The sequence below is a fragment of the Pleurodeles waltl genome, chromosome 11 (assembly GCF_031143425.1).
Source record: "Pleurodeles waltl isolate 20211129_DDA chromosome 11, aPleWal1.hap1.20221129, whole genome shotgun sequence".
NCBI lineage: Eukaryota > Metazoa > Chordata > Amphibia > Caudata > Salamandridae > Pleurodeles > Pleurodeles waltl.
The window spans coordinates 326,453,615-326,477,640 of record NC_090450.1 but is presented as its reverse complement, the minus strand read 5'-3'; the positions used below and the strand labels follow the sequence as shown (position 1 = coordinate 326,477,640).

The following is a 24,026-nucleotide window of genomic DNA, read 5'->3' as shown; positions in this document are numbered from 1 at the left end:
GCCACCTTCCCCATCCGAAGAGGGACATGACAGGGATGCCCGCGCTCTCCCCTATTATTTGCGCCATACATGGAGCCTTTTGCCCAAAGAGTCTGGAACAACCATCAAACTATCACATCATCGGCATCCGCTTTGGGGGTTATGGGGGACACACCATTAGTCTTTAGGCGAGCGATGTCATAGTAGCTCTTGACGATCCCTCAATGACCCTAACGATATTCTTGGAAAGCTCCCCAGCGAGCCAGCAGATTTACAAATAAACATCCATAAGACACAGGTCCTTGAACTCAAAGTCCCAGATTACGTAGAGGAACAGCTCCCTACGCAATTCCTGATTCAGTGGTCAAAGACCTCCATCTATTATCTCAGGATCCAATCAGCCCTATCCGTGTCAGACACTGTTATACTCAACTACCGCACCTTACTCCGACAGGTCACACAAGGTGATAGCAACTGTTGCCTTTCTTGGCTCGGCCAGATTGCCGCAATTAAAATTACCTTTCTCTTGCGCATTCATGTCCCAGATTCTGCCAATGGAACCCCCAGCAGGGGCCATACAAGTGCTACAACGTGCCCTACTCCATTACATAGGGGCAGACACATGCCTGAGAATGAACTGTGAACAGATCTACCGGCCTCCAGCAGAGGGGGGGAGTTTAGGCATTCCTAATCTCTTAGCATATTACCAAACCACCCAGCTACGATATATGGTGAAGTGGGCCAGACCAAAGTCGGAGAAACACTGGCTTTTCATAGACCGGGCAGTTGCATGTGTCCACCTGTGGAAGGTCCCCTTTCTGAAGATGACACATAGGCCTCCGGGTCTCTATTCCTCCCTGGTTACCCAATCGATGCTCAAGGTATGGGACAGTGTTGCACTTAGTAAAGGACTGACGACATTCCCCTCTCCCATGACCCTCATGATAGGAAATGCAGACTCTCCACTATTGTTGGACCAAACTGCCTTTCAGCCATTGCAAACCTCAGGATGCAGCTCAGCTAGCCACTTCTTTGGCCCAGACGTCATTTTCTCCTTTGAGGAACTTAAGGAGGCCTTAGCGCTACCAGAAACAGAACACCTCCACTATTTATAGTTCCAGCACTGGCCCTCTCACCCTATGGTGTGGGAGGGAGGCCAGCAACGTCTTATGTCTAAATGGCTCATAACAAAAGAAACAGATAAGGGTTTGATCATGGAACTGTATCGCTTGTTACCCCAGACACATACATTACCAATGTCTCAGACTCAAGCTAAAATAAATGTGCCTAAATAAATGCTAAAATAACCTCACAACACTTGTCTAACTTGTATATGGAGACAGCAATATGTGTTAAAATCTGTAAGCTGAGCATGTGTTTTCAGTTTGTGTGTGTGTGTGTGTGTGTGTATGTGTGTGTATATATATATATATATATATATATATATATATACACATACATACATTGAAAAAAACAAAGGTTACAGGGATGTCATAGTTAAGGTCAGATTTTACACACACAAAACCATAGAAATTCAGCAGTTATAGTTATACTTATCTTGAGAAACTATAACTCATGCTCTAAGGTAACTATAACTCATGCCCTCACCATGTACTTCTAATTATCCCACATATTACATCAGACGTGACATCTTCTATGACATCATTGATATCACTGCAACATTTGCAATAAAGTTATTGATGAGAAAACTATGCATGGCGGGGGTGCGAGTTATAGTTACTTAGGGCGCGAGTTATAGTTTCCTGAGATGAGTGGACCTTGTGTCTTGCCATGGAGAGCGCATTTTCTCAAAACAGTTACCTTGTAAATCAACAATAGTGGGAGCAGTATTCCTAGTAGTGGGGTATCAAGTATTACCTAGAATATTAACCACAGTGACAGAGTTATTTGTGCAATACATCAGCATCGTCTTCCACAGCATCCAAGCCATAAAAATCAATCCAACTTCCCCAAATGATGCTTCTAGAAGTTACTTTACTTCTAGAAGTTACTCTTTCTGCTGCTATAAATAAGTCCATGCCTTAACACTATTTCCCCAGATTGGGAACCACAGGTGAACTCCATCGCCTACCAAGGTCACATTTAGCAACCACCAGACCCATGTTACACAGCAGCAGTTTCATTCTTGGTATGTCCATGTTAGTGGGTATTTCCACCAGTAAATACTTGGGATAATTTGGGACTTGTAGCCCTAGGATGGCACCAAACTCTGAGAGCACGCAGGGCCAGTATACTTGTAAATTGGGGCAGTTCCAGATCATGTGGGTGAAATTACTGTTAGTACCCACAGCATAGGCAGCATGGGGAGGCTGCTTTCCCTAATCTGTGCAGGTGGGGCCTGTCACTGTAGATCCGATGTAGGATTTTGAATTGTATGAGATGTAATCTGACCCTAATCACTACTTCCTCTGGGAACATCAGTGCTGCCTCCCAATCTAGATTGTCGGGTGTACTGACATCTGTTTCCCATTAAGCCTGTGGTATTTTGACGTTATCAGGCAGGTTATTGTTAATCGTCTTGTAATTGTAGGAAATAGCCTTCTCTGGTATTTCCCTCATGAGGAATCTACTTTCCAAGGGTACATATTCTGAGATGTCTGGCATTCAGCCCACCATGCATGGGAAAATTGCAAGTATTTATAGCGTTGTCTGTCATGTAATTGGAATTTGTTCTGTAGGGAGGCGAACAGCATGAGGGATCTGACACCCCGACCTTGGAGGTACCCAGTTGGTCCCATGATTTAAAGCCTTTTAACTTGGCTATTTCTTTCAGGGTCCTGCCTAGCCACAGCAGAGTTTCACGGGTAGTCTTGCGTTTCCACCCCGTATATGTGGTTTCCCTATCCCAGGCTGTAGCCTCTTTCTAGCATGGTTACCCCCACTTTTGGCCTGTTTGTGAGTGTGTGTCAGTGTGTTTTTACTGTCTCACTGGGATCCTGCCAGAACCACAGTGCTCATAGTTTGTGGCCTAATGTGTATGCCTGTGTAGTGCCTAACTGTGTCACTGAGGCTCTGCTAATCAGAACCTCACTGCTTATGCTCTCTCTGCTTTTAAATTTGTCACTGTAGGCCAGTGACTTCACTTACCAATTTCAATTGGCACACTGGACCCCCTTTATAAGTCCCTAGTATATGGTACCTAAGTACCCAGGGCATTGGGGTTCCAGGAGATCCATATGGGCTGCAGCGTTTCTTTTGCCACCCATAGGGAGCTCAGACAAACCCTTACACAGGACTGCCATTGCAGCCTGCATGAAATAGTGCACACACTATTTCACAGCCATTTTCACTGAACTTAAAAAACTTATAAGTCACCTGTATGTCTAACCTTCACTTGCTGAAGGTTAGGTGCAAAGTTACTAAGTGTGAGGGCACCCTTGCACTAGCAAAGGTGCTGCCACATAGTTCAGGGCTATTTCCCTGGACTTTGTGAGTGTGGGGGCACCATTACACGCGTGCACTACATATGGGTCAATACCTATATGTAGCTTCACAACAGTAACTCTAAATATTGCCATGTAACATGTCTAAGATCATGGAATTGCCCCCCATTCCAAATCTGGTATTGGGGAGCCAATTCCATGCATCCTGGGGGCTCCACCATGGACCCCCAGTACTGTCAAACCAGCTCTCTGAGGCTTGCACTGCAGATACAGCTGCTTCCACCTCAGACAGGGTCTGCCCTCCTGGGGTCTGGGCAGCCCAGTCCCAGGAAGGCATAACAAAGCATTTCCTCTGAGAGCAGGTTGTTACACCCTCTCCCTTTGGAAATAGGTGTTACAGCCTGGGGAGGGGTAACCTCCACCAGCCTCTGGAAATGCTTTAAAGGCACAGATGGTGCCCTCCTGGCATAAACCAGTCTACACCGGTTCAGGGACCCCTTCTGCCCTGCTCTGGCAGGAAACTGGACAAAGGAAAGGGGAGTGACCACTCCCGTGTCCATCACCACCCCAGGGGTGGTGCCCAGAGCTCCTCCAGTGTGTCCCAGACTTCAGCCATCTTGCTTTGCAAGGTGTGGGGGCAATCTGGAGGGCTCTGAGTGGCCAGTGCCAGCAGGTGACGTCAGAGACACTTTTCTTCCGCAACCTCAGCTCCAAGTCAGCAACTGCAACAGTTTCCACAGTGTGCATGCTCTGGGGACTCCCTGTCTTCATCCTGCAGCAGAAGGACCAAAGCAATCTCCAGTGGAGTGACGGAGTCACTCCCCTGCTCCAAGCAGGCACCTTCCAAGGCGACGACTGGTACCCTGGGACTCCTCTCACGGCGACGAGCGTGCTCCTAAGGACACAGAGGGTGGACATCATCGACATAGACTGTCCTGATGTCCTGCTGATGCAATCTGGAGGAGGTAAAACCTTGCTTTCCCCGAGAACCATGGTACCCCTGTGTTTTGTGTCTTCTTTGCCTCCCGAGACCTCTGTGCACTCTTTGCAAAATTCCTTTGTGCACAGCCTGGCCCAGGCCCCAGCACTCCACCCTGCGACGCTCAACTGGCTGAGTTGTCCTCCTGCAGCGTGGGACCTTCTCTTGTTGTGCTGCATCAACTGCATTTTGCACCTCCTTTGAACCCGGATCCTGCAGCTTCTGGGGTATTGGCTGGCATCCTGAGGGCTCTCTAAAGTGCTGAGAGCCCTCTCTTCCTCCTCCCAGAGTGTTGAGGCCCCCAGGTCCATCCAGTGCCATTTTGATGAAAAACGCACTTTTGCCGTAGCCAAGGCTTGTTGGCGGCTTCCAACACAAAATCTCGTCTGCAATGATCTTCACGCCATGGGACATCTTTCGCATCACGCAGGAACCCGCTGGCATCTTCCTAGGGTGCATTTCTGCAGTCTTCAACTAACTGGGGACTCTTCTTTTGCACCCTCTTCTGGGTTGGCAGGGGCTTCTGTCCTTCCTGGAACTTCTTTCGACTTCTGGACTTGGCCATCTTCCTTTGCAGGTCTTCAGGTCCAATAATCCAGCAGATGTTCTTTGCAGACCTGGTTGGCTGCTGCAAAATCCCAAAAACGAGGAGTAGTATGTCCTAAGGAAACTTGCAGTACTTAACTCTTGCTTTTCTGGGTTCTGGGGTGGGGTAATTTACTTACCTTTACTGTATTCTTACTCTCCCAATGATTGTGCACACACTACACTAGTCTAAGGGGGAATAAGTGATTCACATTCCACTTTTTTAGTGTATGGTTTGTGTTGCCCCTAGACCTATTTTCTCCCATTGCATTCTATAGGATTTCCTACTGTTTGCATTGTTCTTTGACTATTTACTTGTCTAATTTTGGTGTCTAGTGTATATATTGTGTATAATACTTACCTCCAGAAGGAGTATTGTCTCTAAGATATTTTTGGCACTGTGTCACCCAAATAAATATCTTTATTTTTGGTAACACTGAGTATTGTCTTTACTTGTGTATAAGTACTGTGTAACTATAAGTGGTATTGCATGAGCTTTGCATGTCTCCTTGTACAGCCTAAGCTGCTCTGCTATAGCTACCTCTATCAGCCTAAGCTGCTAGAACACTACTACATTCACTAACAAGGGATAACTGGACCTGGTGTAAGGTGTAGGTATCCAAGGTACCCACTACAAACCAGGCCAGCCTCCTACACAGGCCTGCAGCGTCACTTGAGTGGAAGGTAGCAGGTCTTTCCATCCTACACCACTGTAAAGGTAATGTTGATAAGGCCGAAGATGGAATTGTACATTTTGAAGAGTGTAGGTGGGGTGGTCACCATCTACAGAGTCCCAGTCATTAATGACTATTAAATGAGAGGCCCAGTAGTAGGCCCTGATGTCTGGGAGGGCGATGCCACCGTTGTAGGCATTTTGTTGAAGTTTACTAAGGGCAGTTCGTAGGAGGGCATCAGCCCATAATAGTTTCTGTAGTTCTCAGTCCATTTTAGTGAAAATATCGACAGGGAGTTTATAGTATATGTTCTGTAGAGCATACAGGAATTTCGAGGGGGGGGGTGATCATTTTGAATAAGGCAGCTCTGCCGAGCAGCATCAGGGAAGATCTTTCCAGTGATGTACGTCCGCCTGGAAGGCTGCCAAAATGGGCATGACATTGTGCTTTGTTAATTGCCATGGGTCTGGTGTGACATATATCTCCAAGTAACTGAATCCCTCTGTGGTTATTTTGAGTGTATGAGGAAGGGCCGTTGGGTCAAGAGTTCCTCCAAGGGAGAACACCAATGATTTAAAAAATAAATAAATAAATACATTTCTCCCCAGTTAATCGTGTAGCCAGAGTGGGATCGGTTTCATTCAAAGGAACGAAGGCCCTCTGGGTGGGAGTCCTCAGGGTGGGAGAGGTAAAGCAGGATGTTGTTTGCATATAAAGATATTTTTTTCTTCTGGAATTGGGAAGCCTCGGTCACTGAAGCTCTTTATCCGGGGATGAGCACATATCATGCAAGCAAGGGGTTCCAGCATCAGGGCAAAGAGGAGTGCGGAGACTGAGGAACCCCTGTCCGGTACCACCCCTAACGGGGTGTAATGATGTGTGAATTTTGACCACTGACTTCACGTTGCACTTAACCTAGCACTACATTAGTGACCACCAGCTTCATTTTTCCTATCGACTTTATCTTAGCGTTAGACACAACTACGTAAAAAGCTGCAAGTAGTTTTCCACATTGTACAATTTGCACATGTTTTTATTCTTCATTTTTTTCCCACCAAGGGCGTAGGCTGATAAGAATGTATTCAGACGGCAGGGAACGGACTTGTTTTGGATTGGCACCTTGGGATTGTGGCCACGTCCTGACATATTATTTTCAAAGCAGGCCTAAAGCAATCAGCATTTTTTTAAAATAAATAAACTTCTACAGGGAAAGGGAAGTTCTAGATCTTTTCTTTCTTGTTTGTTCAAAGTATAAGAGGCCGAGACCAGATGGACTGGGGACAGAGAGTGTTTGCAGATCTCGGGTACATCCAGGACGCTGGATTGTGCCATCCTTCCTGTGAGGATAATTGATCTTCCTTTCCTCTATCGATTCTGGCGATCTGATGTTGAATAGGAGGGAGATGAAGCAGTGATGCCCTTTTCTCATGGAGATGCACATTTTTTAATTCATTATTTGCTTTGCATTATAATATAGATACATATATTTGCTGTGTATATTGCAGTGGAGAATCATTTGTACATTCTTTCATTTTATTGCTGTGACCATTTTTGAACGTGTGCATTCAGCAAGCTAATCTCCTTTTAGGATCCTTGCGTAGTGAAATAATAAATGTCTTCTTTGGACTAAGAAGCGCATTCCAGAGATTTTTGTCAGTGCATGAGTGTTTCAGCTCGGTCATTTGTGAAGCAAAACACAGGGAAATCCGAGACAGTCGTCAGTTCACCCTCACCGCAACCACTGGGTCTGATAAGATAAGGATACCCAATCTCTAAATTGTGGCCCGACGCCCATTCGTTCCAGGATCTAAGTTATGATGGGCCAGTAGATGGCATCAAAGGCTTTCTCGGCGTCGAGTGAGACCAGTAGGTGGGTGTCCTGTCTAAGGCTGACTGTGATCAGCCAGTTATGAGCCTGCACAGGTTTCCCCTGGTGGAGTGTTCCGGCATGAAGCCTGATTGATCATTGTGTATCAACAAGATTATCACTCCCAGGAGTCTAGGGGCAAAAATATTGGCTAGGAGTTTAGTTTCTACATTTATCAGGGAAATCGGTCAGTAGGAGCCACAGGAGGTTAGGGATTTGCCTGGCTTAAGTATGACCACAGTCGTAGCCTTCTGGAGGTCCAGGGGAAGTATCCCCTCCTCCCATGCCCCAGTGTAAAGCTGGAGCAGATGGGTAGCAAGTAGATCTACCTGTTTCTCAAAAAATTCATCAGGAAGGCCATTCGGTCCCAGAGTTTTCTCAGATCGGAGGTGACTTATACCATTCTGGACTTCGAGTAAGGTAATGTCTGTGTCCAATAAGTCACAGTTCTCTACAGAAAGATTTAGGAGATCTATCTCCACAGGAAAGTCTTTGATCTGGGTAGCGTCTGATAGGGGACAAGCCTCATAAAGGGCTGCATAATAGGATGCAAATGCTCTTGTGATGGCCTTGGCAGTGGTATGCTGCAGCCCTCCCCATCTCTGATTTGTCAAACCCATCCAGTCTCCAGCTCTCAGCAGTTCAGCCAAGCCATCAGTTTCCCAGCCTTGTCCTTGTCCTCATAGAGGCGATGCTGGGTGGCCAGCAATTGGACACGGGCTGTGTCAGTAGCCGATTCCCGATATTCTTAACATAGGGTTTCTACTTTGTGGATCAGTAGTGGGTTGGGTGAAGTAATGCGTCTAGTTTGCAATGTTAAGAGTCTCTCTTCTATGGCTGCCACTGCTTGGGTAGCTTTCTTCTTCTTAAATGGAACTATATTTTGAAGTGTATCTCGCATCACTGCCTTGTATGCTTCCCGTGGCGGTGGATGTCACTGAACGTACGTTGGTATTGAAGTACAGCTCAGTTTCAGTATGCACCTCACGCATTGTGGATTTTTCAGTGAGTTCCCAAGCGTTGAGTCTCCAGGTCCTGGAAGTGCCCTAGGGTTTTGGCCCTAACGTGGCCCATAGGGGAAGTGGTCAGAGAGTCCCCTGCCAAATATTCTGCCCGGTGTATCGTGACTACCACTCTAGCTGGTGCCAGGATATAGCTGAGTCTGGAGTAAACATTGTGTGCTCTGGAGTAGTAAAAATAAGTGCGACTATGGGGGTGAAGGTTTCTCCATAGGTTTGTGAGGCCCAGTGTGTCAACAAATGTTGTCTATTCGCACCAATACTTGTGTGAACTAAGCTGGCATTGCAATCGTCTCGTCTAGTGATGTCCCAACAATATTGCTTCAACAAAACCAACCATGTTTGTGTCACTGTAACCCCTCGTCCACACCATTCCATCCTCATGCAGATCCAAAAAACATTTTAGGCATTCACGCTACAGGCCCAACACGGGGATCTGTCGCCCTCCAAATCCCAACCACTTAAAACAAACTTAAAATAACAAAATGGAGAGGAGGGGGAGTGACGGGATCTGGGGACACAGGAAGAGGGGCAAAGCCAGGGAGGGAAGAAGAAACAGGGGAGGAACAAGGACGAAAGGGATGGAGACGAGGGTGGGAGAAGGAGAAAAAAAGAGTATTAGTAAGTCAATAGTGCGCTATAGCCAAGCGAGCACTGTTGGATGGAAGTAATGTCTCTGAGCCTACACCATGGTGTTGTTTTGCCCTTTGGCTATTCTGTTGCCACTTTTGGAGTTTGAAGCTTCGCCTCCCCATCCCGGCCCCAACATCACATTTTTTCATTCAAAACTGACCCATTTTCCACAAAGTGAGTAGCTGTGGATTTTGGGCCCTAGCTCAGCCGGTACCAAGGGAAACGTAGAAAACTTGTATATTTTTAAAAATTGGACATCTAGGGGAATCCAGAAGGGGTTATCTGCGTCGCTCTCACCAGATTGTTTTTCCGCACATTTTCCTCATATTTCTGTAATGGAAAGTTCTGGAATCTGCGGGCAACCACAAACTTCCTTCCATCCACCATTTCCCTAAATCTTCCAATAAAAATGGTACCTCACTTGTGTGGGTAAACTTAGTTGCTTGAGTCAGGAAATGGGCCAAAACAAAACATTGATTCATCACATGTTTCCACTCAAATCTGACTAGTTTTTTCCAAAGTGGGAAGGTGTGAATTTTTGTTCCTACGTCAGCCAGCACCTAGGAGAACCTAGCAAACCTGTACAGAAACCATATAGGGTCACTGCGTGGATCCCTCAAGGTTTTTTTTTTTACCCACAGTTCCCTGCAAACCTCAAACATTACCTGAAACCACATATTTTCCTTACGTTTCTGAAACATCTGGAAACTGCTGGAATCAACAAAATTCCAACCCCCAGCATACCCCACTTGTGCCATTAAAAAACACTGCCCCACTTCTGTGGCTGGGCCTAGTGCCCGTAACAGGAATGGATCAAACCGAGGTCAATGTGAGCCCTTGCTTGGGGACTCCCATTGTCCTAATTTCCATCCTTTTCTGTCACTGGTACTAAGCCCAACCGCGTAAGTGGCACAGCAGTTTTATCAGCACAAGTGGGGCAATGCTGGGTTGAAGGATATTTGTGGATTCCTGTGGATTCCTGAAATTTCAATTGCAGAAATATAAGGAAAATATTTGATTTCAGGAAATGTTTGATGTTTCCAGGGCATTGTGGGTAAGAAAACCTTGTATTCACATAAGGCACACCACCCTGGAATCCCCTGGTTATCTACTTTCGAAAAATGCCTGTGGTTGATAGTTTTGTATGGGTGGCGGCCGAGCATGGCCCTCAGTCCCAGAGCTACCCCTATTGCTGCTCTCACCACATAGCACTTTAGGGCCTTTTGACTCAAGAACTCTTGGCCCACTCACACAAGGTACCGTTTTTATCGGGAGATGTGGGGTGGGGAATGCTGTGTGGTAAGAAATATGTGACTTTCTGCAGATTCCAGATGTTTTCCTCACAGAAATGTGAGGAGATGTGTGTTTTTTTGTCAGCATTCAAATGTTTGTAGGGCATTGTGGGTAAGAACAGGGTGTGGGACGCATGCGAAGCAAGACACCCTGACCTCTCTTAGTTGTCTAGTTTTCAGAACTGTCTAGGTAGGTTTTTCCAGGTGGCAGCCTACCCAAGGCCAAAAAATGCAGCCATTCACCATTGCAAGTGGGATGATAATAGGAGTTAGCCAAATTCTCCTGGCCCTTATGTAAAAACAACACCCCCCAAAAAATTGCTTTAATCTGCTCCCTCCAGGCAGAAAAACTGAAACAAAAAAGAAATTGACCCTGAGGAAGCACAAGCCTTTCTCCAAGGGGCTTCCCCCCCCATCCCTGGGGGCTAGTGGGTGGCTCGCTTCTTGGGGATAGCTCTCCTGTTGTGATCCCCAAGCAGGGATCCACTGCGCAGCAGTACCTTTGGAAAGGGGAGATTCTTCTTTTCCCAGTGATACCTCTCCCCTTAGAATCAGTGCTCGTGGGGCTGAGATAGCCCTCCTCCCCCCTATACTGATTCAGTCAAAGTAAAATTATCCCATCAGCTTAGAAATGTATCTTTGCTATTGACTTTGTTAGGAATTAGTATCACACATATCACTGTTTGGACAAAGAAAGATTTTTTTCTGGTGTGCTTTTTCTTCAACGGTGGAACAGTCAGCAGGGGTGCCAGTTTGGGTACAGGTCCATTAAGCATGTATTGCTGAATTTTCGTCAGGATAAATTATGATTTGGCACATGAATGGCTGATGCACAATGCAGTGTTCCCGGATGGAGGTTTATGGAGCTATTGGTTGCGAGTGATGCACACATTGTTAGAGTAATGTCGTCATGTAGGCATAGATTCAGCAATTTCCTGTGCTGATTTTATTTGGCTTGGCTTTTGATCTTTACATTCTGGGGCCTTGTGGAAAACCGGCTGACTATGGCCTCTAACATGCCAGTGCATTATGAATACTGTCTCAGTTGTAGCATGTTGTGCACTATGCTGATGAACTGTTTAATAAGTTATACTTCTGCCCTATAAAATCTGTTGCTTTATAGTCAATGCAATTTATGCATTATGCTGTGAAGTTTTGTTTGGATCAACACTGTTTTGCATTTTCAGACCACCCCTGTCTGAGATCCTGGTATCCAAGAGCATTGGACATTGGGATAGCATGAGAAGAAATGAGGTTTAAGGAAAAGTATAGCTCTTAATTTCTGTTTCTAATGAAAAGATTGAAGTTTTAAATAGTATTCAAGTTGATTCATGCCATACGAAGCATCTTGAGCTAGTCCTGACTTTAACCAACAGCACAAAGCATTCTGGAACTTGTAGTTTACCTCTTAACATTATAAATTTGTTTAAGCTCAAGTACTCTGGAATGTAATGCTTTGTTGGCGGAAGCCTGGACTGACTAGTAAGCAAGTTAAACTGTTGATTGAGTAGATACATTATTATTCTTTAGAATAAATTCCATACTGAATGATAGGAACTGTATGGAAGTGCTACATCAACCTATATGTAAATAACTGCCTGGGTTACAGTGCATAATTCATCTTGTGATAAGTGGAACACCACACCAAACCAATGAAATCTGTTATTATTAAATATAAATAATAACAAAAGTTAGTAATACTGGCGACATGGTATATTTGGCTTTAGTAGTAACCTCAGTTGTATATTTGTCTCCCCAATTACTAATGTAGCACAGGACTAACATTTGAATTAAGAATAAATGAGTCAGAAATGCTAAATGACCATCTTGAAACGAGGGTCAGGTTCCAGACTTAATTGATATTGCTGAGCTAACTGTCACAGCATTTTTATTGTGTGCATTTCTTCAGCACATAAGCTGCAAATTGCGTATACTTTACCACCATTTAATGAAAAAAATATATACTAGTTCTCATTACAGTAAGGTAAAACTGCAGCAAGGGTATGAACATTATTCTCATTTTCTGCGATAAATATGTACTGTAATTATACATAACCGGGAGCATTTGCCTTCGTTCAAGTGGCCAAAGAGCAGCCTGTACCTACTGGGCTCCAACCATGGTGGCTGAGGTCATTTGCTAATGGTGTCCCTGGGTTATTTCTGCATACTAGGCCAAGTACACTCCTTCTTATACTTGACTATCAGGGTCGCAAGGAAGAGCAGTCCAAGGCTTTGCAGGGATGAGAGCTCAACAGTCAGTCAACAGATCTAATGATGTAATGCCCAGCCCAGTGCTAACATTTTCTTCCTCTAAAAAGAGAGTACTTTAATGTCACAGCAGAACACAATTTGATGTGACATAATAAAGAATTATCATCTAAATTTGGTTTTAGTGTAAAGAAGTTGCTACACCCTACCTAACTCTCCCGCCATTGTCTTCTCTTCCCACTAAGGTCGAGGTCCTATGTTTACAGTCCCCAACAAACTATTTTAGATATTGATCAGGATTTGATTGGGATTAGATCTTTGAATGGGTGCAGATATCATCACATCACATACAACTAAGTTAAGTGACACATACCCATCTGACAGAAGTCTCAAGAATGTGTGCTAAACTCGTTTGTGTACTTTTGTGCCAGGTGCTGGCTAAATGTTGCATTTAACTGCTGGTTATTGATGCAACTGTAACAGTGCTTTGGGTGCAATTTGTGCTTCCACCCTCATGACAGCGGCGCCTCTTCTGTATGAGCTATTACTGTTCTTGGGATAAAATAAGTAAGGCAATTCTGTTTGGCAACCTGAGCCTAGTGGTGGGCCTTTGGCAGCTGTGGCCTCCAGGCCAGTCAGGATTTGCCACCTCGGCTGCGACACAGCTTCTAGCTCTGTCATATCTACAGCCGCATAATTTGTCTTTTGAGCCCTCAGCAGCTTGCCGGCCATCACTGTGGCACCTGATGTGTAGCAGTGTTAGTGTGGCTCACATGGGTATCAGGAGATCCCCTTCAAAGCATGCGTCGCTTTTGGCTTCGTTGTCTGAACTATGTGGATTTCTCTGAATGCTGAACATGTCTGGCTTTTCCTCCTGGAGTGTTGTTCTGCTTTCCTTCTTATCTCGTAATCAGAGCTTACAGAACATATCAAGAATGCACTTCTGAGTTCAAAGAAGACTTTTATTGTTGTTAATTCTTCCCCACCCACAAGTTCGTGAGAGACGAATTATTAGATTTCAAGCACACGCTCAATGAAAACAAAATATATTTCAATTGCAATGTACACAGCAGGTTATATTTATAAGATATTGAATGCAAAGCAAAACAAATACTTCACCGTGTGAGAAACTATTTACAGCTTCATCTTTCTGGGGTCTGCAAGTTGATGACTCCAGTCAACTGCGAGAAAGAGATTATCTACCCACACGGGAGACTGGCAACTGGCACCAAGTTCCAGCCTGAAGTCAGGCAGATTCGAATCTAATTCTCTGAAGCCCGTGTCATCCGTTACAAAAACGTTCCCCCTCCTCTCAGACCCGGGAAAACTACGCAAGCCTTTGGAGACTGGCCAGATCTCCTAGACTGCTCCTCTTCCCAGGCTTGAGCCGAAAGGAAAACACCAAATGTACTCTCTCTTATCAGGTCTAGTCTAGTGTGAGAAGAAAACAGCTTGGTTCATCTTGTGGCAAAACACAACTTGTCAAAAATACAGCTTGGATTCTCAACTACAATGTCTAACTCCACGTTAAAGGCAATAGGCAGCTAACCTAAATATCAAATGTAATGTCTAGTGTCATGTCAAAGCCAATAGGCAGCTGAGCTGAATACAAAATGCAATATATGATATCATGTCAAAGCCAATATGCAGGTGAGCTGAATACAAAATGCAATGTATAATATCATGTCAAAGCCAATAGGCAGCTAAACTGAATACAGCATGTCAAAGCCAATAGGCAGAATACAGAATGTAATGGCTAATGCAATGTCAAAGCCAATAGGTGGCTAAACTGAATACAGCATGTCAAAGCCAATAGGCAGAATATAGAATGTAATGGCTAATGCAATTTCAACGCCAGTAGGCGGCTAAACTGGACAAAACATATAATGTGCTACTGATGAACATTGAGCAACTAATATGCGCAGTGGTGAAACACAAAGTCATTGGTCAAACCCAAAGAATAGCATCACAAGTGTCTCTCCTCTTGCAGAGCCAAGCATACTCCTTTCTGATGTCGGCAGCCAGACTTCTAAGCACTTCAAGCTGGCACAGCCTGTGTGTAAAGGGATGGCTTTCGCATCAGGTAGCAATAAGACTGACTCCATGATGGAGTATCCAAAACAGGAGCATAATCAAGTGTGTGGCCGTCATTAGCCTTCTTGAAGCAGTAAAGAGGGACAAACAAAAAGACAGGCTCGCCTAGAAACGTCCTCATGTTGAACAACAAACTGCAGTCCCATACCTTGTCCTTACCATCTACCAAATGGCAGTGCTCTTAAAGAATTAATCAGAAGTGCTTTGATAAAATGTCTTTGTTCAGTTTCTCGAAAGGTAGCCCTTTATCTATTCTCCCTCACTTCCAATGTCCTTGTTTCAGCCTCGAGATACAGAAATGCATACAATACAATTCCACTGTCTGGGGAAACTGTTCTCTGCCTCCATCATGTGCCATACTAAACCAGGGGCATCTAAAACTGACACTACTAGCCACTCAGTGTTCACACAGCACAGTCTTACTACTACATATCTCCTAAGCGCTCAGTGCACATAGATGCAATCAACATGCACATTGCCAGTAGGCCTGCCAGTCCTTGGCACTAAGAACAAGCATTTCAATGCAGTGGGTCTCGCATTTGTTCTAGTTAGAGCTATTAGCGTTCTAAGGTCCTAACCGGACTTTTCTTGCCACGTAACTTGAAAATCAAAAGTAAAACAGTTTCACATAAGCTAGCCGATTCACAGCTCCATGGCCGCCATGAGCATTAGTGATAAGGAAAGACAAAAAAGGAAAAAGAAGTTCGCTCTCAATTAAACTTATCGGCACAAGTGCAATTAGCCATGTAACAGGGGCGATAGCCAAGGCGACAACAAAACCTCCCCAAGGAGGGACAAATGTGAACTATTTACCAGTGTCATCAAAGGATTTTTGAAGGGCAAGCCCACAAACGAGTGATAGTGATGGGCATGAGGTGGGTGTTGTTAAAAGCCTGGATACATGCTAACACATCAGAAAATGCTCGACCTAAAAAGGGGAAAGAATGAAAAGATCAATGCATTAGCAAAGGAAAAGTATTCAGTTACCAGCCCTGTTACTGAAGTGCATTTTTTATAAGTGAATGTGCACATGAGATGAGGGGTAGGTGATGCTCTCTGCTACGCTGGTGGAGTTTTGGCAGGTCTTGGCAAATTCGGGCAGCTGCCGTGTGGCTGTTTTTTTTCTTGTGAGTGGCTCACCAACGGTAAATTGGCGAGTGTGAGCGAGATTTGCTGTATCCTAGCGTGATTCCCGGTTGCTAGGTGGGCATTCAACGCGATTTCCCTAAAGTAGATGTTGGAGGAGGTCGTGTCCATTCACGGTCAGAAAGCTGACGCTCAAGAGGCAGAAAAAAACAGCTTGAGAAGGAGCGCCCTCTTGTGCGCTGCATGGTGATGTTTGCACTGATTGTTTAGCGCAGAATGATCTCCTGGTGCAAAAAAAAACCAGGGCAACATGCCTAATTCTACCTGTTCACGGAACTCCGAGAACTCTTATGGAGTTTTCATGTAACTCCATGAAATTCCTCAGAGTGAAACTCTGCTAGTTCCACTTACGTGACAAGATCATAAAAAAAGGTTTATTGTACTGTGCAAGAGAACCAGTGGGTAAAGTGGGCCGATGCATTGTCTCTTGCTGTACGTAGTGGTAGGCAGGAGCAAATTGGAAATGACAGTTCAGGAACGATCGTCGAACTAGCTGACCCAAATTCCGTTATGGAAGGATAAATGTGTTTATTTATTTTTTCTTATGGATTTTTTCACTTTGATGCTGGCCAGATACATTCATACACCTCAGAGCCACGAGGATGAAAGATGTTTGCACGGCAGCTGACTTATGGTAAAGCGTCTGTAAAAATGAAAGCTGATGGTGATTTTTGCAGAGCTAGGGCAAGCTCAACGCATTGTTCGCAGCACCTTCCGCTTGCTTTTGCTAGAATAAACTTCAGGCACCCCCAGATCGGGCCAGCCACAGGGCAACATTTCCCTTCCAGTAACTCAGTCAGGTAGACATAATTGATTTTGACCAAACTGCAGAAGAGTACCTCTTAATTGCCATTGAGAGTTCCTGTGAATCACACATTAAAGGGCAGCAGGGGGGCGCTGACCTTCTCAGGGCACTCGGCAGTAGCAGTGGTCTTACGTGAAGCTAAGTGCATTTGCAGTTCTAGAGCTCAAAAAGCACAGCTGCGCTCTCCTTTGCAGTTCCATATGTGACACCATTTTATGTTTTTAAGAGTGACCCGGGCACCAGCATGACCCTCCATGAATGAAATCGAATCAAAATTAATTAAAAAGTCCCAGGAAAGGATGCTTCCTCAAGCGCCTGTGATTTAATGTTCAACTTGTGTTTTTAAAAGTTGCAAGCATACTCAACAACACATAATAATTGCATGTAACTGCGCAATAAAAACGGATGTCTCGTGGAGACCACAAAAGAATTATGAAACAAGACAAGCATCAGTGATGGCTTCTGCTGCGTGATCTTTAGAACATCTGGTTTTAGGCCAGTATGCAAGCGTGAAAGATCTGCTGACTAAGGGATCTTTAAGTAGGGAGGAGGGAGAGAGTGGCGTCGAGGAATGAAAAAAACAGGGCGAACAAGGCTGACGCCAGCAGAGGAAGCCGCCAGAAGTGGTCGCTTGATGCTGCACTGCACAAGATGGTCATCTGCCCAGCCTGTGGCACCAGGGTCGGATGGCGACAAAAAAATAGGCCCGGGCATGATCAGCAAACGAGACAGCTAAAAAATGTGGCTCACATGTACAGGTATTTTGCAAAATATGAGAGACCTCATGCGTTTCTGCTTGCGGCAGGCAATGCTTGTGGTACTATCGGGGAACTCAGCAGTAAAAACCGGCCAACCGGGCCATAAAACCAGAACACAAACTGCTAAAATAAACAAGCGAGATTGCGCTGCAAACAAAAGATAAAAAGTAGTCCACAAACCTGACGGAAAATAGCAAGCCTCGCATGTTTTCAGTACTTGGTCGCTGCGCTCGATGAGGGCTAACTACCGGAAAAGGCAGGACATATGCGTGCCTTCCACTAATGAAAGCGAGCCGATTTTAACAGGCAAGCCCACGAACCAATGAAAGACACTGACGTGATGTGGACGGGGCGCGAGCCCTTTTCTAACTCCTAAAGCGTCTTGCAAGCGAAACGCAAGTGCATGCGACGCAAGCTCGACCCTAAAAAGGTGCGGTGACAGGATTGATTAACAAAACACAGTACAGTGCCACCATCACTTTTTGTGATGTACCTATTTTGGACAGTAGTCCAGTGCAACCATGAGAGCTTGCCTTGCGCGTCACTTCATATTACATAACTGGTATATGGCCTCCCATTACAAGGGACAGGCATAGGCCTCTGTGCATACGCTAAATTAACATGATGCCAGGACCAAAATAAAAAGTCAGGATACCAGTTTAACTTGTAGTTGAGTACTCGGGCATGTCAAGGCTTGTTTACCATACAGGGGACATCCCCAAACCCTACAGTGAATATGCAAACATTTTTCTTTCTCTGTTGTTCCGATCACACATTTATGCGACAAGATGTTCCTTTTGTTACTATCGCCAGATGTAGCAAAATCCGATTTTGCGACTTGCAAATTGCGAGTCTGAGCGACTCGCAATTTGCAAGTCGCAAAATCGGATGCAGAATGGTGTCTCAGACACCTTCTGCGACTCGCTATGGGGTCGCAAAGACCCACCTCATCAATATTAATGAGGTGGGTCGCATTTTGCGACCCCATAGCGAGTCCCTGCACTCACAGGGATGGTGGCCTGCTGTAGTCAGCAGACCTCCATGTCTGTGACTGCTTTTTAAATAAAGCAGTTTTTTTTTTCATTTTGCAGCCCGTTTTCTTTAAAGGAAAACGAGTTGCAAAATGAAAAAATACCAAAACCATTTGGTTTCGTTTTTTTCAGAGTATGCTCTGAATTTTTTTTTTTTTCGACATTCACAAAGGGGAAGGGGTCCCATAGGGACCCCTTCCCTTTTGCGAATGAGTTACCACCAGTGTGACACTGGTGGTAACTGCGAGTTGCTTTGTGACTGCATTCGCGGTCACAAAGCAACTGTGAATTGCGATGCGAGTCGCAAATAGGAAGGGAACACCCCTTCCTATTTGCGAGTCGCATTCCCCAATTCGAATCGGTACCGACTCGCAATTTGGGAATGAGCATTGCGTGAGGCCGTTTTCATGGCGCAAACTGCGTTTTTCGAAGTTTGCGCCATGCAAACGGCTTGCTACATCTGGCCCTATATTCTGTCATACACCTTCAAATTGTAATATTAGGGAATAAAGTTAAAATGTAGAAAGGCATACTTTTTTCTAGCAGTCAGATTAAATTCTATGTAGGTTCAATAATTCATTGTATATGTGTGGCTTACATGCTTTTAAGTTTTGTGGAATTACTATTTTCCATCTCTTATAAAATCCCTAATTTTTGTTCTTCAGTGTCAGTTTGAACTGAGGTTCCATTGTGTGTCATACATGCCACAGGACCATTTCACGTCTAAGCTACTCTGATGAGACCTTGTAAACAACCTCTTAAGTGTTTTGCATTTTCAAGGAAAAAGAAAAGCATCTAAACTCTCATGAGTTGCCGTTCTGTTGTGTAGTTCTATGTGTGATACTGAAGAGCCTTTGTACAGCAGTGATTCTAACATATACAGGAGAGAACCATCAGGCATGGACCACTAGTAAAAGATAATATATGGGCCTTTTGGGCTGTCACGTTACCCCTGTTTGTTTTCATGTACCTAAAACAGTATTCTGGCCATAGGAACCCTAAATGTGGTCGAACATAAAAATGAAGACTGTCCAATAGCAGCCATTGTGCCATGCTCTATTTTTCACTTAATTGGACGTGGAAATCACCATTTATAAGTCATTATATAATTGTTATTTACAAAACACCACTATCATTCAGTGTTCAGGTCAGGCACCACAAACAGCTCAGACGGTGCATTTTAGTCCACCACTTAGGGACTGCTAGCACTCAGTATTAAGATCTGGATTGGTTACACTCTGTGAATTCTTGGACTGAGACACCGTCACCATCAAAGGAAAGGGGATGTTCTCTCCCCTTCCTTAACAAGTAGTACGATGAGTGAAAGAGACACACAAGGTCACTTAAGACAGTGTGATGAACAGTTTCTCCACAAAAGGTTATGGTGTAGTTATCATGACTGGTGGAGAGATTTTATTCTTTACATAATTCATTAATTCACATGATATAATAAGATCTACAGCTGATCACTTAGAGATCGCGCCCAGTGACTGGTTACTAGATGTGCCCATCCTGTAATGAGTTAGCTTACTAATTACTTACTGACTTCTTTGGCATCCTTTGAGTAGCGTGCTCCAGCTCTTCTTTATCTTAGATTGACCTGCACACAGCAGTGACTTGTCATGGCATTGCTGCTAGGCACTTCTAGTAACCATGCACAAAACTATATTACCACAGAAGGATGACGAGCAGAGGATATGGCTGCCATGCTCAGCCAAAGGACGTTTTCCCACCTTTAAGCCCACAGCCTAGTCTAGTCACATGGGTTGTACTTAGGTGTACGGAAAAAAGTGTACATAGCTTGGCATATCTGAGTACGAATTTAAGGCTAGGATTTTACAAATTAACAAAAATGTTTGATTACAGTAATAAATATTAACCCCTCACAAAAACAAAAAAAAATATATATATATATATATATATCAATTCTAATAGTATTTATATAGCGCTTATTACCCCTGACGAGGCGTCAAAGCGCTTTTCAGCAAGTAGCACGCTACTCCGGAACCCAAAAAGAATTAGTGATTGATTAGTATTGGGAAATATGAGTACAATTTTAGTATTATTATAAGTTGATTTGAGCCGCGGATATGAGAGTTTGTTAGTTAGATTGACTGGAGTAATGGAGGGGTGGAGGAGGAAAGAAATCCAGAAGTGTTAATTGGGAGTATATCCCACATTTACTCATCCCAAAGGCTTGGGATGAATAAAGGGGGATGGAGGAGGGAAGAGTCTGTGGAAGGGTTAGTGAGATCGTAGTGGCAGGGTGAGATAAATGAGGGCGAATTTAGTAGGGTTGATTGGGAGGTCATGGTAGTACAGTGAGGTTTGGTGAGTTAGATGTGGAAGCGTAGGGAAGAGCTTAGGCAGAGTTATTTAAAAGATGAACATAGTAAAATGGATTTGGGATGAGTCAGAGTGGGAATGGAGGATAGATTGATAGAGACACGACATACAATGATGGGTAGATAAGTGTGATAAGATGAGAGCAGGGTTTCATAGATATCTAGTATAACAACCCACCCAGGAGCCATGCAATGACCCACAAACATGCCAAGCACAGAATATATATATATATATATATATATATATATATATATATATATATATATATATATATATATATATATATATATATATATACATACACACACACACACACACACACACACACACACACACACACACACACATATGTATATAACTTTTGTGTTTGTGCGCATGCATGCCTATTGATTTGCCATGCATCCCTTTTCTGGTGCACCCTTTGGAGCTAATGAAAGAACGGTGGAATACAGATGAGACCTGATCCATATATGAGCGCAGGAGTATCTGCCAGTTTTGTCATTTATGGCTGTTCAAACGTATTATCTGCGCTGAAGGCTATGATATGATGACTAGGTCTAGCTAAGAGGTGGTGTGTGTTTGTTTCAGTCTAGTAGACACCAGGCCACAAACACTGGACTATAATTGAAATTTCCACACAGGAAAATGAAGATTTGAAGACAGCAACGTTACTTCTCTACAAACCTCGACCTGATTACTGCAAGTGACCTACAGGTGAGACTCTTAACATATTCCAAACAAAAAACTTCTGCTTCTCTTGGTTCATGATCATGCCTTATGAAAGTGGGTTCTTTGGAAGGATATTCTAAATGGCTGACTGTCTTGGTTTCCTTTGTCAATCGTGGATTATTGATAACTTGCACTTAATGCCCCCTGGTTTTGTTGGTGGAATGGCTTTTATTTACCTGCCATTCATTTCAGCAGTTAATTGTTAGTGACCATTACGTTTTTCGTATTATATTTCATTGAGGCATTCTGAACACAACACTCTGTATCCCTTTGCAGCAGCCCTTACTTAGCACATCTGTCCATGCCACATAATGACTGCCTTATAATTTCTGCTGAGTTATTCAGTCGTAACTGATTCAAGTGTCTCCTCTTTGTCTTCCCAGGAGCCTTGTAAACATTACTTCATCTGGTTGATGTGTCACACATCATGAGCAGTCATGAAATATCTTGCAAGAAAGTGTGGGATACGTTACCAGCCCCCAGCCATCATTCTGGTGTACAACGAGGAGGAAAATGGCAGCCAGGGCAAAATGCGCCAGCGCATAATGCCTATAAGGAATTTCTCCAAGTTCTCTGGTATATTGTACTATCTCATCAAACTTGTGTGCATTTCAAATGTTTTTGAAGACCTCAAGCCATAACTTTCTGTTAATGCGCAACTTGATCAAGTATTCTGTATAGTCTTTAACAGTATGCATATTGGGAATTTGAAAAGCCAAAGACTATACAGAATACTTGATCAAGTTGCACAAGATCCATAGTAGTTCAGGCCACAGGACATCAGGAGTAAAAGGCCTCAACACCCACGTTTGGGCTCAGTAACCTCTGCTTGCCATGTGGCCTTCTGAATAGGACTCTAACAGTATGCATATTGGGAATTTGAAAAGCCAGAGTCCTATTCAGAAGGCCACATGGCAAGCAGAGGTTACTGAGCCCAAACGTGGGTGTTGAGGCCTTTTACTCCTGATGTCCTGTGGCCTGAACTACTATGGATCTTGTGCAACTTGATTAAGTATCCCTTCAGCACTTGACTCTCTGAAGTAGCGCAGGTCGAGTAGTCCAAGGCTTCTCAATGGCGAGGTAGATACAGGCAGTGCTTAATTTGTAAATAAAAACATGCTGATGCCCAAAGCCCTCCTCTTAAACACGCAGCTGCTGCATTTAATTTACGAGCACTGAATACTGAGGCAGTGTAATCCTGAAGCCATCTCCAGCCTCTTCAATCCATTTAAAGCCACTCCCGGCCCTTCCAGCTCACTCTGGCAGCTTTCTGCTTTCTATCTTTGTGAGGTTTTTTCGTTTTTTCCTTCCTCTGTCTTTCCAATATGTGACTTTTGCTCACAGCAAATACTGAGGCAGAAAAATAAGCGCCAGCCCTTAAAAATAAGTGCAGGTGCTCATTGCCGGACACAATAAGTACAAATTAAGCACTGGATACAGGGAGTGACCAAACGGACAGAGCAACTCAAAATACGTGCAGCAGAAATAAATGATTGTCCAGTCAAATACTTTCTTTTATGAAAAAAGAAGTATTTATTTTACTGCTACTAACACATAGGGAAATACAACATTCACAAAGAACCTGGTGTCTGCTCTAGAATTTCTTTAGGGAGTTCCCCAAGTGTGTGTGTGTGTGTGTGTGTGTCTTTCTCTCTCTCTCTCTCTCTCTCTCTCTCTCTCTCTCTCTCTCTCTCTCTCTCTCTCTCTTTCTCTCTCTCTCTCTCGTTGTTATTCACCATAGGTGACAGTCAAGTGAAGCCCCACTAATAGCCTGTGCCTCATGGGTTTGACTGTTGGGTGGGGTGGTGGTGGCAGGGGATTGGATTCATGGGTAAGTAGTGCAAACACCTGACACTGATCCTCCATCATGTTGTAGGACCAGAGGGGTCCCCCGGCTACTTCTCGCCTGTGGTGACATTCTCAACCAGGTCAAACTTCTTTCTTGGTCCCAGTGCCCATGGTCACAGTCTCTCTACTGCACACAGGCTCCGATCAGCACAGCAGGTTTTGTTACTGTGGTTACAGGCTTTCCACCACACACAGGCTGGGGCCTTCTCAGTATGGCAGTCTCTTCACAGGGGCATATGAGGTCCCCGGTCCCTTACTGCACACGGGCGATGATCCATTTGGTACAGTGACGATCACAGCTCACTCAGTGGTGGCCCTCCTCTAGCATATGAGGGATGCAGACTTGTTCTGCACACGAGCAATGACCTGATTAGTGCAGCAGGTGTTTCCTCTCACCTCGCTAAGGGAATACACTCTGGACTTCTCGCCTTCCAACGCTCTCCTCTTTTTCACAGGGCACACTATTCTTGGCAAGCAGGTGCTCCAGGGCGGGTTGTCTTTGAGCCCCTGGGTGATGTCCCCTTATCCAGCTGATCTCCTGGGTGATGCCCCCTGACCCAGCTTGGACACTAGCAGGCCTTGGCAAGGTCCTGGTCATAGGCAGAAGTCTTGCAGAGACTCTGCTCCTC

The 24,026-nt window shown here is 44.5% G+C and overlaps 1 protein-coding gene across 4 annotated transcripts in view; it reads left to right on the top strand.

Moving 5' to 3' along the window:
- CEP19 (centrosomal protein 19) overlaps window positions 1-24,026 on the top strand; it is a 148,562-nt gene that overhangs the window by 99,559 nt on the left and 24,977 nt on the right. For 2 of the 4 annotated variants that reach the window (XR_011199404.1, XM_069213606.1), the window contains exons 2-3: window positions 21,409-21,534; window positions 21,933-22,125. Coding sequence is in view for 3 of the 4 variants with exons in the window: in XM_069213606.1 (XP_069069707.1) it covers window positions 21,987-22,125 (139 nt within the window). In the remaining variant the exon portion in view is untranslated. The remainder of the gene's footprint in view (window positions 1-21,408; window positions 21,535-21,932; window positions 22,126-24,026) is intronic. The other 2 variants (XM_069213608.1, XM_069213607.1) reach the window with 2 other exon arrangements.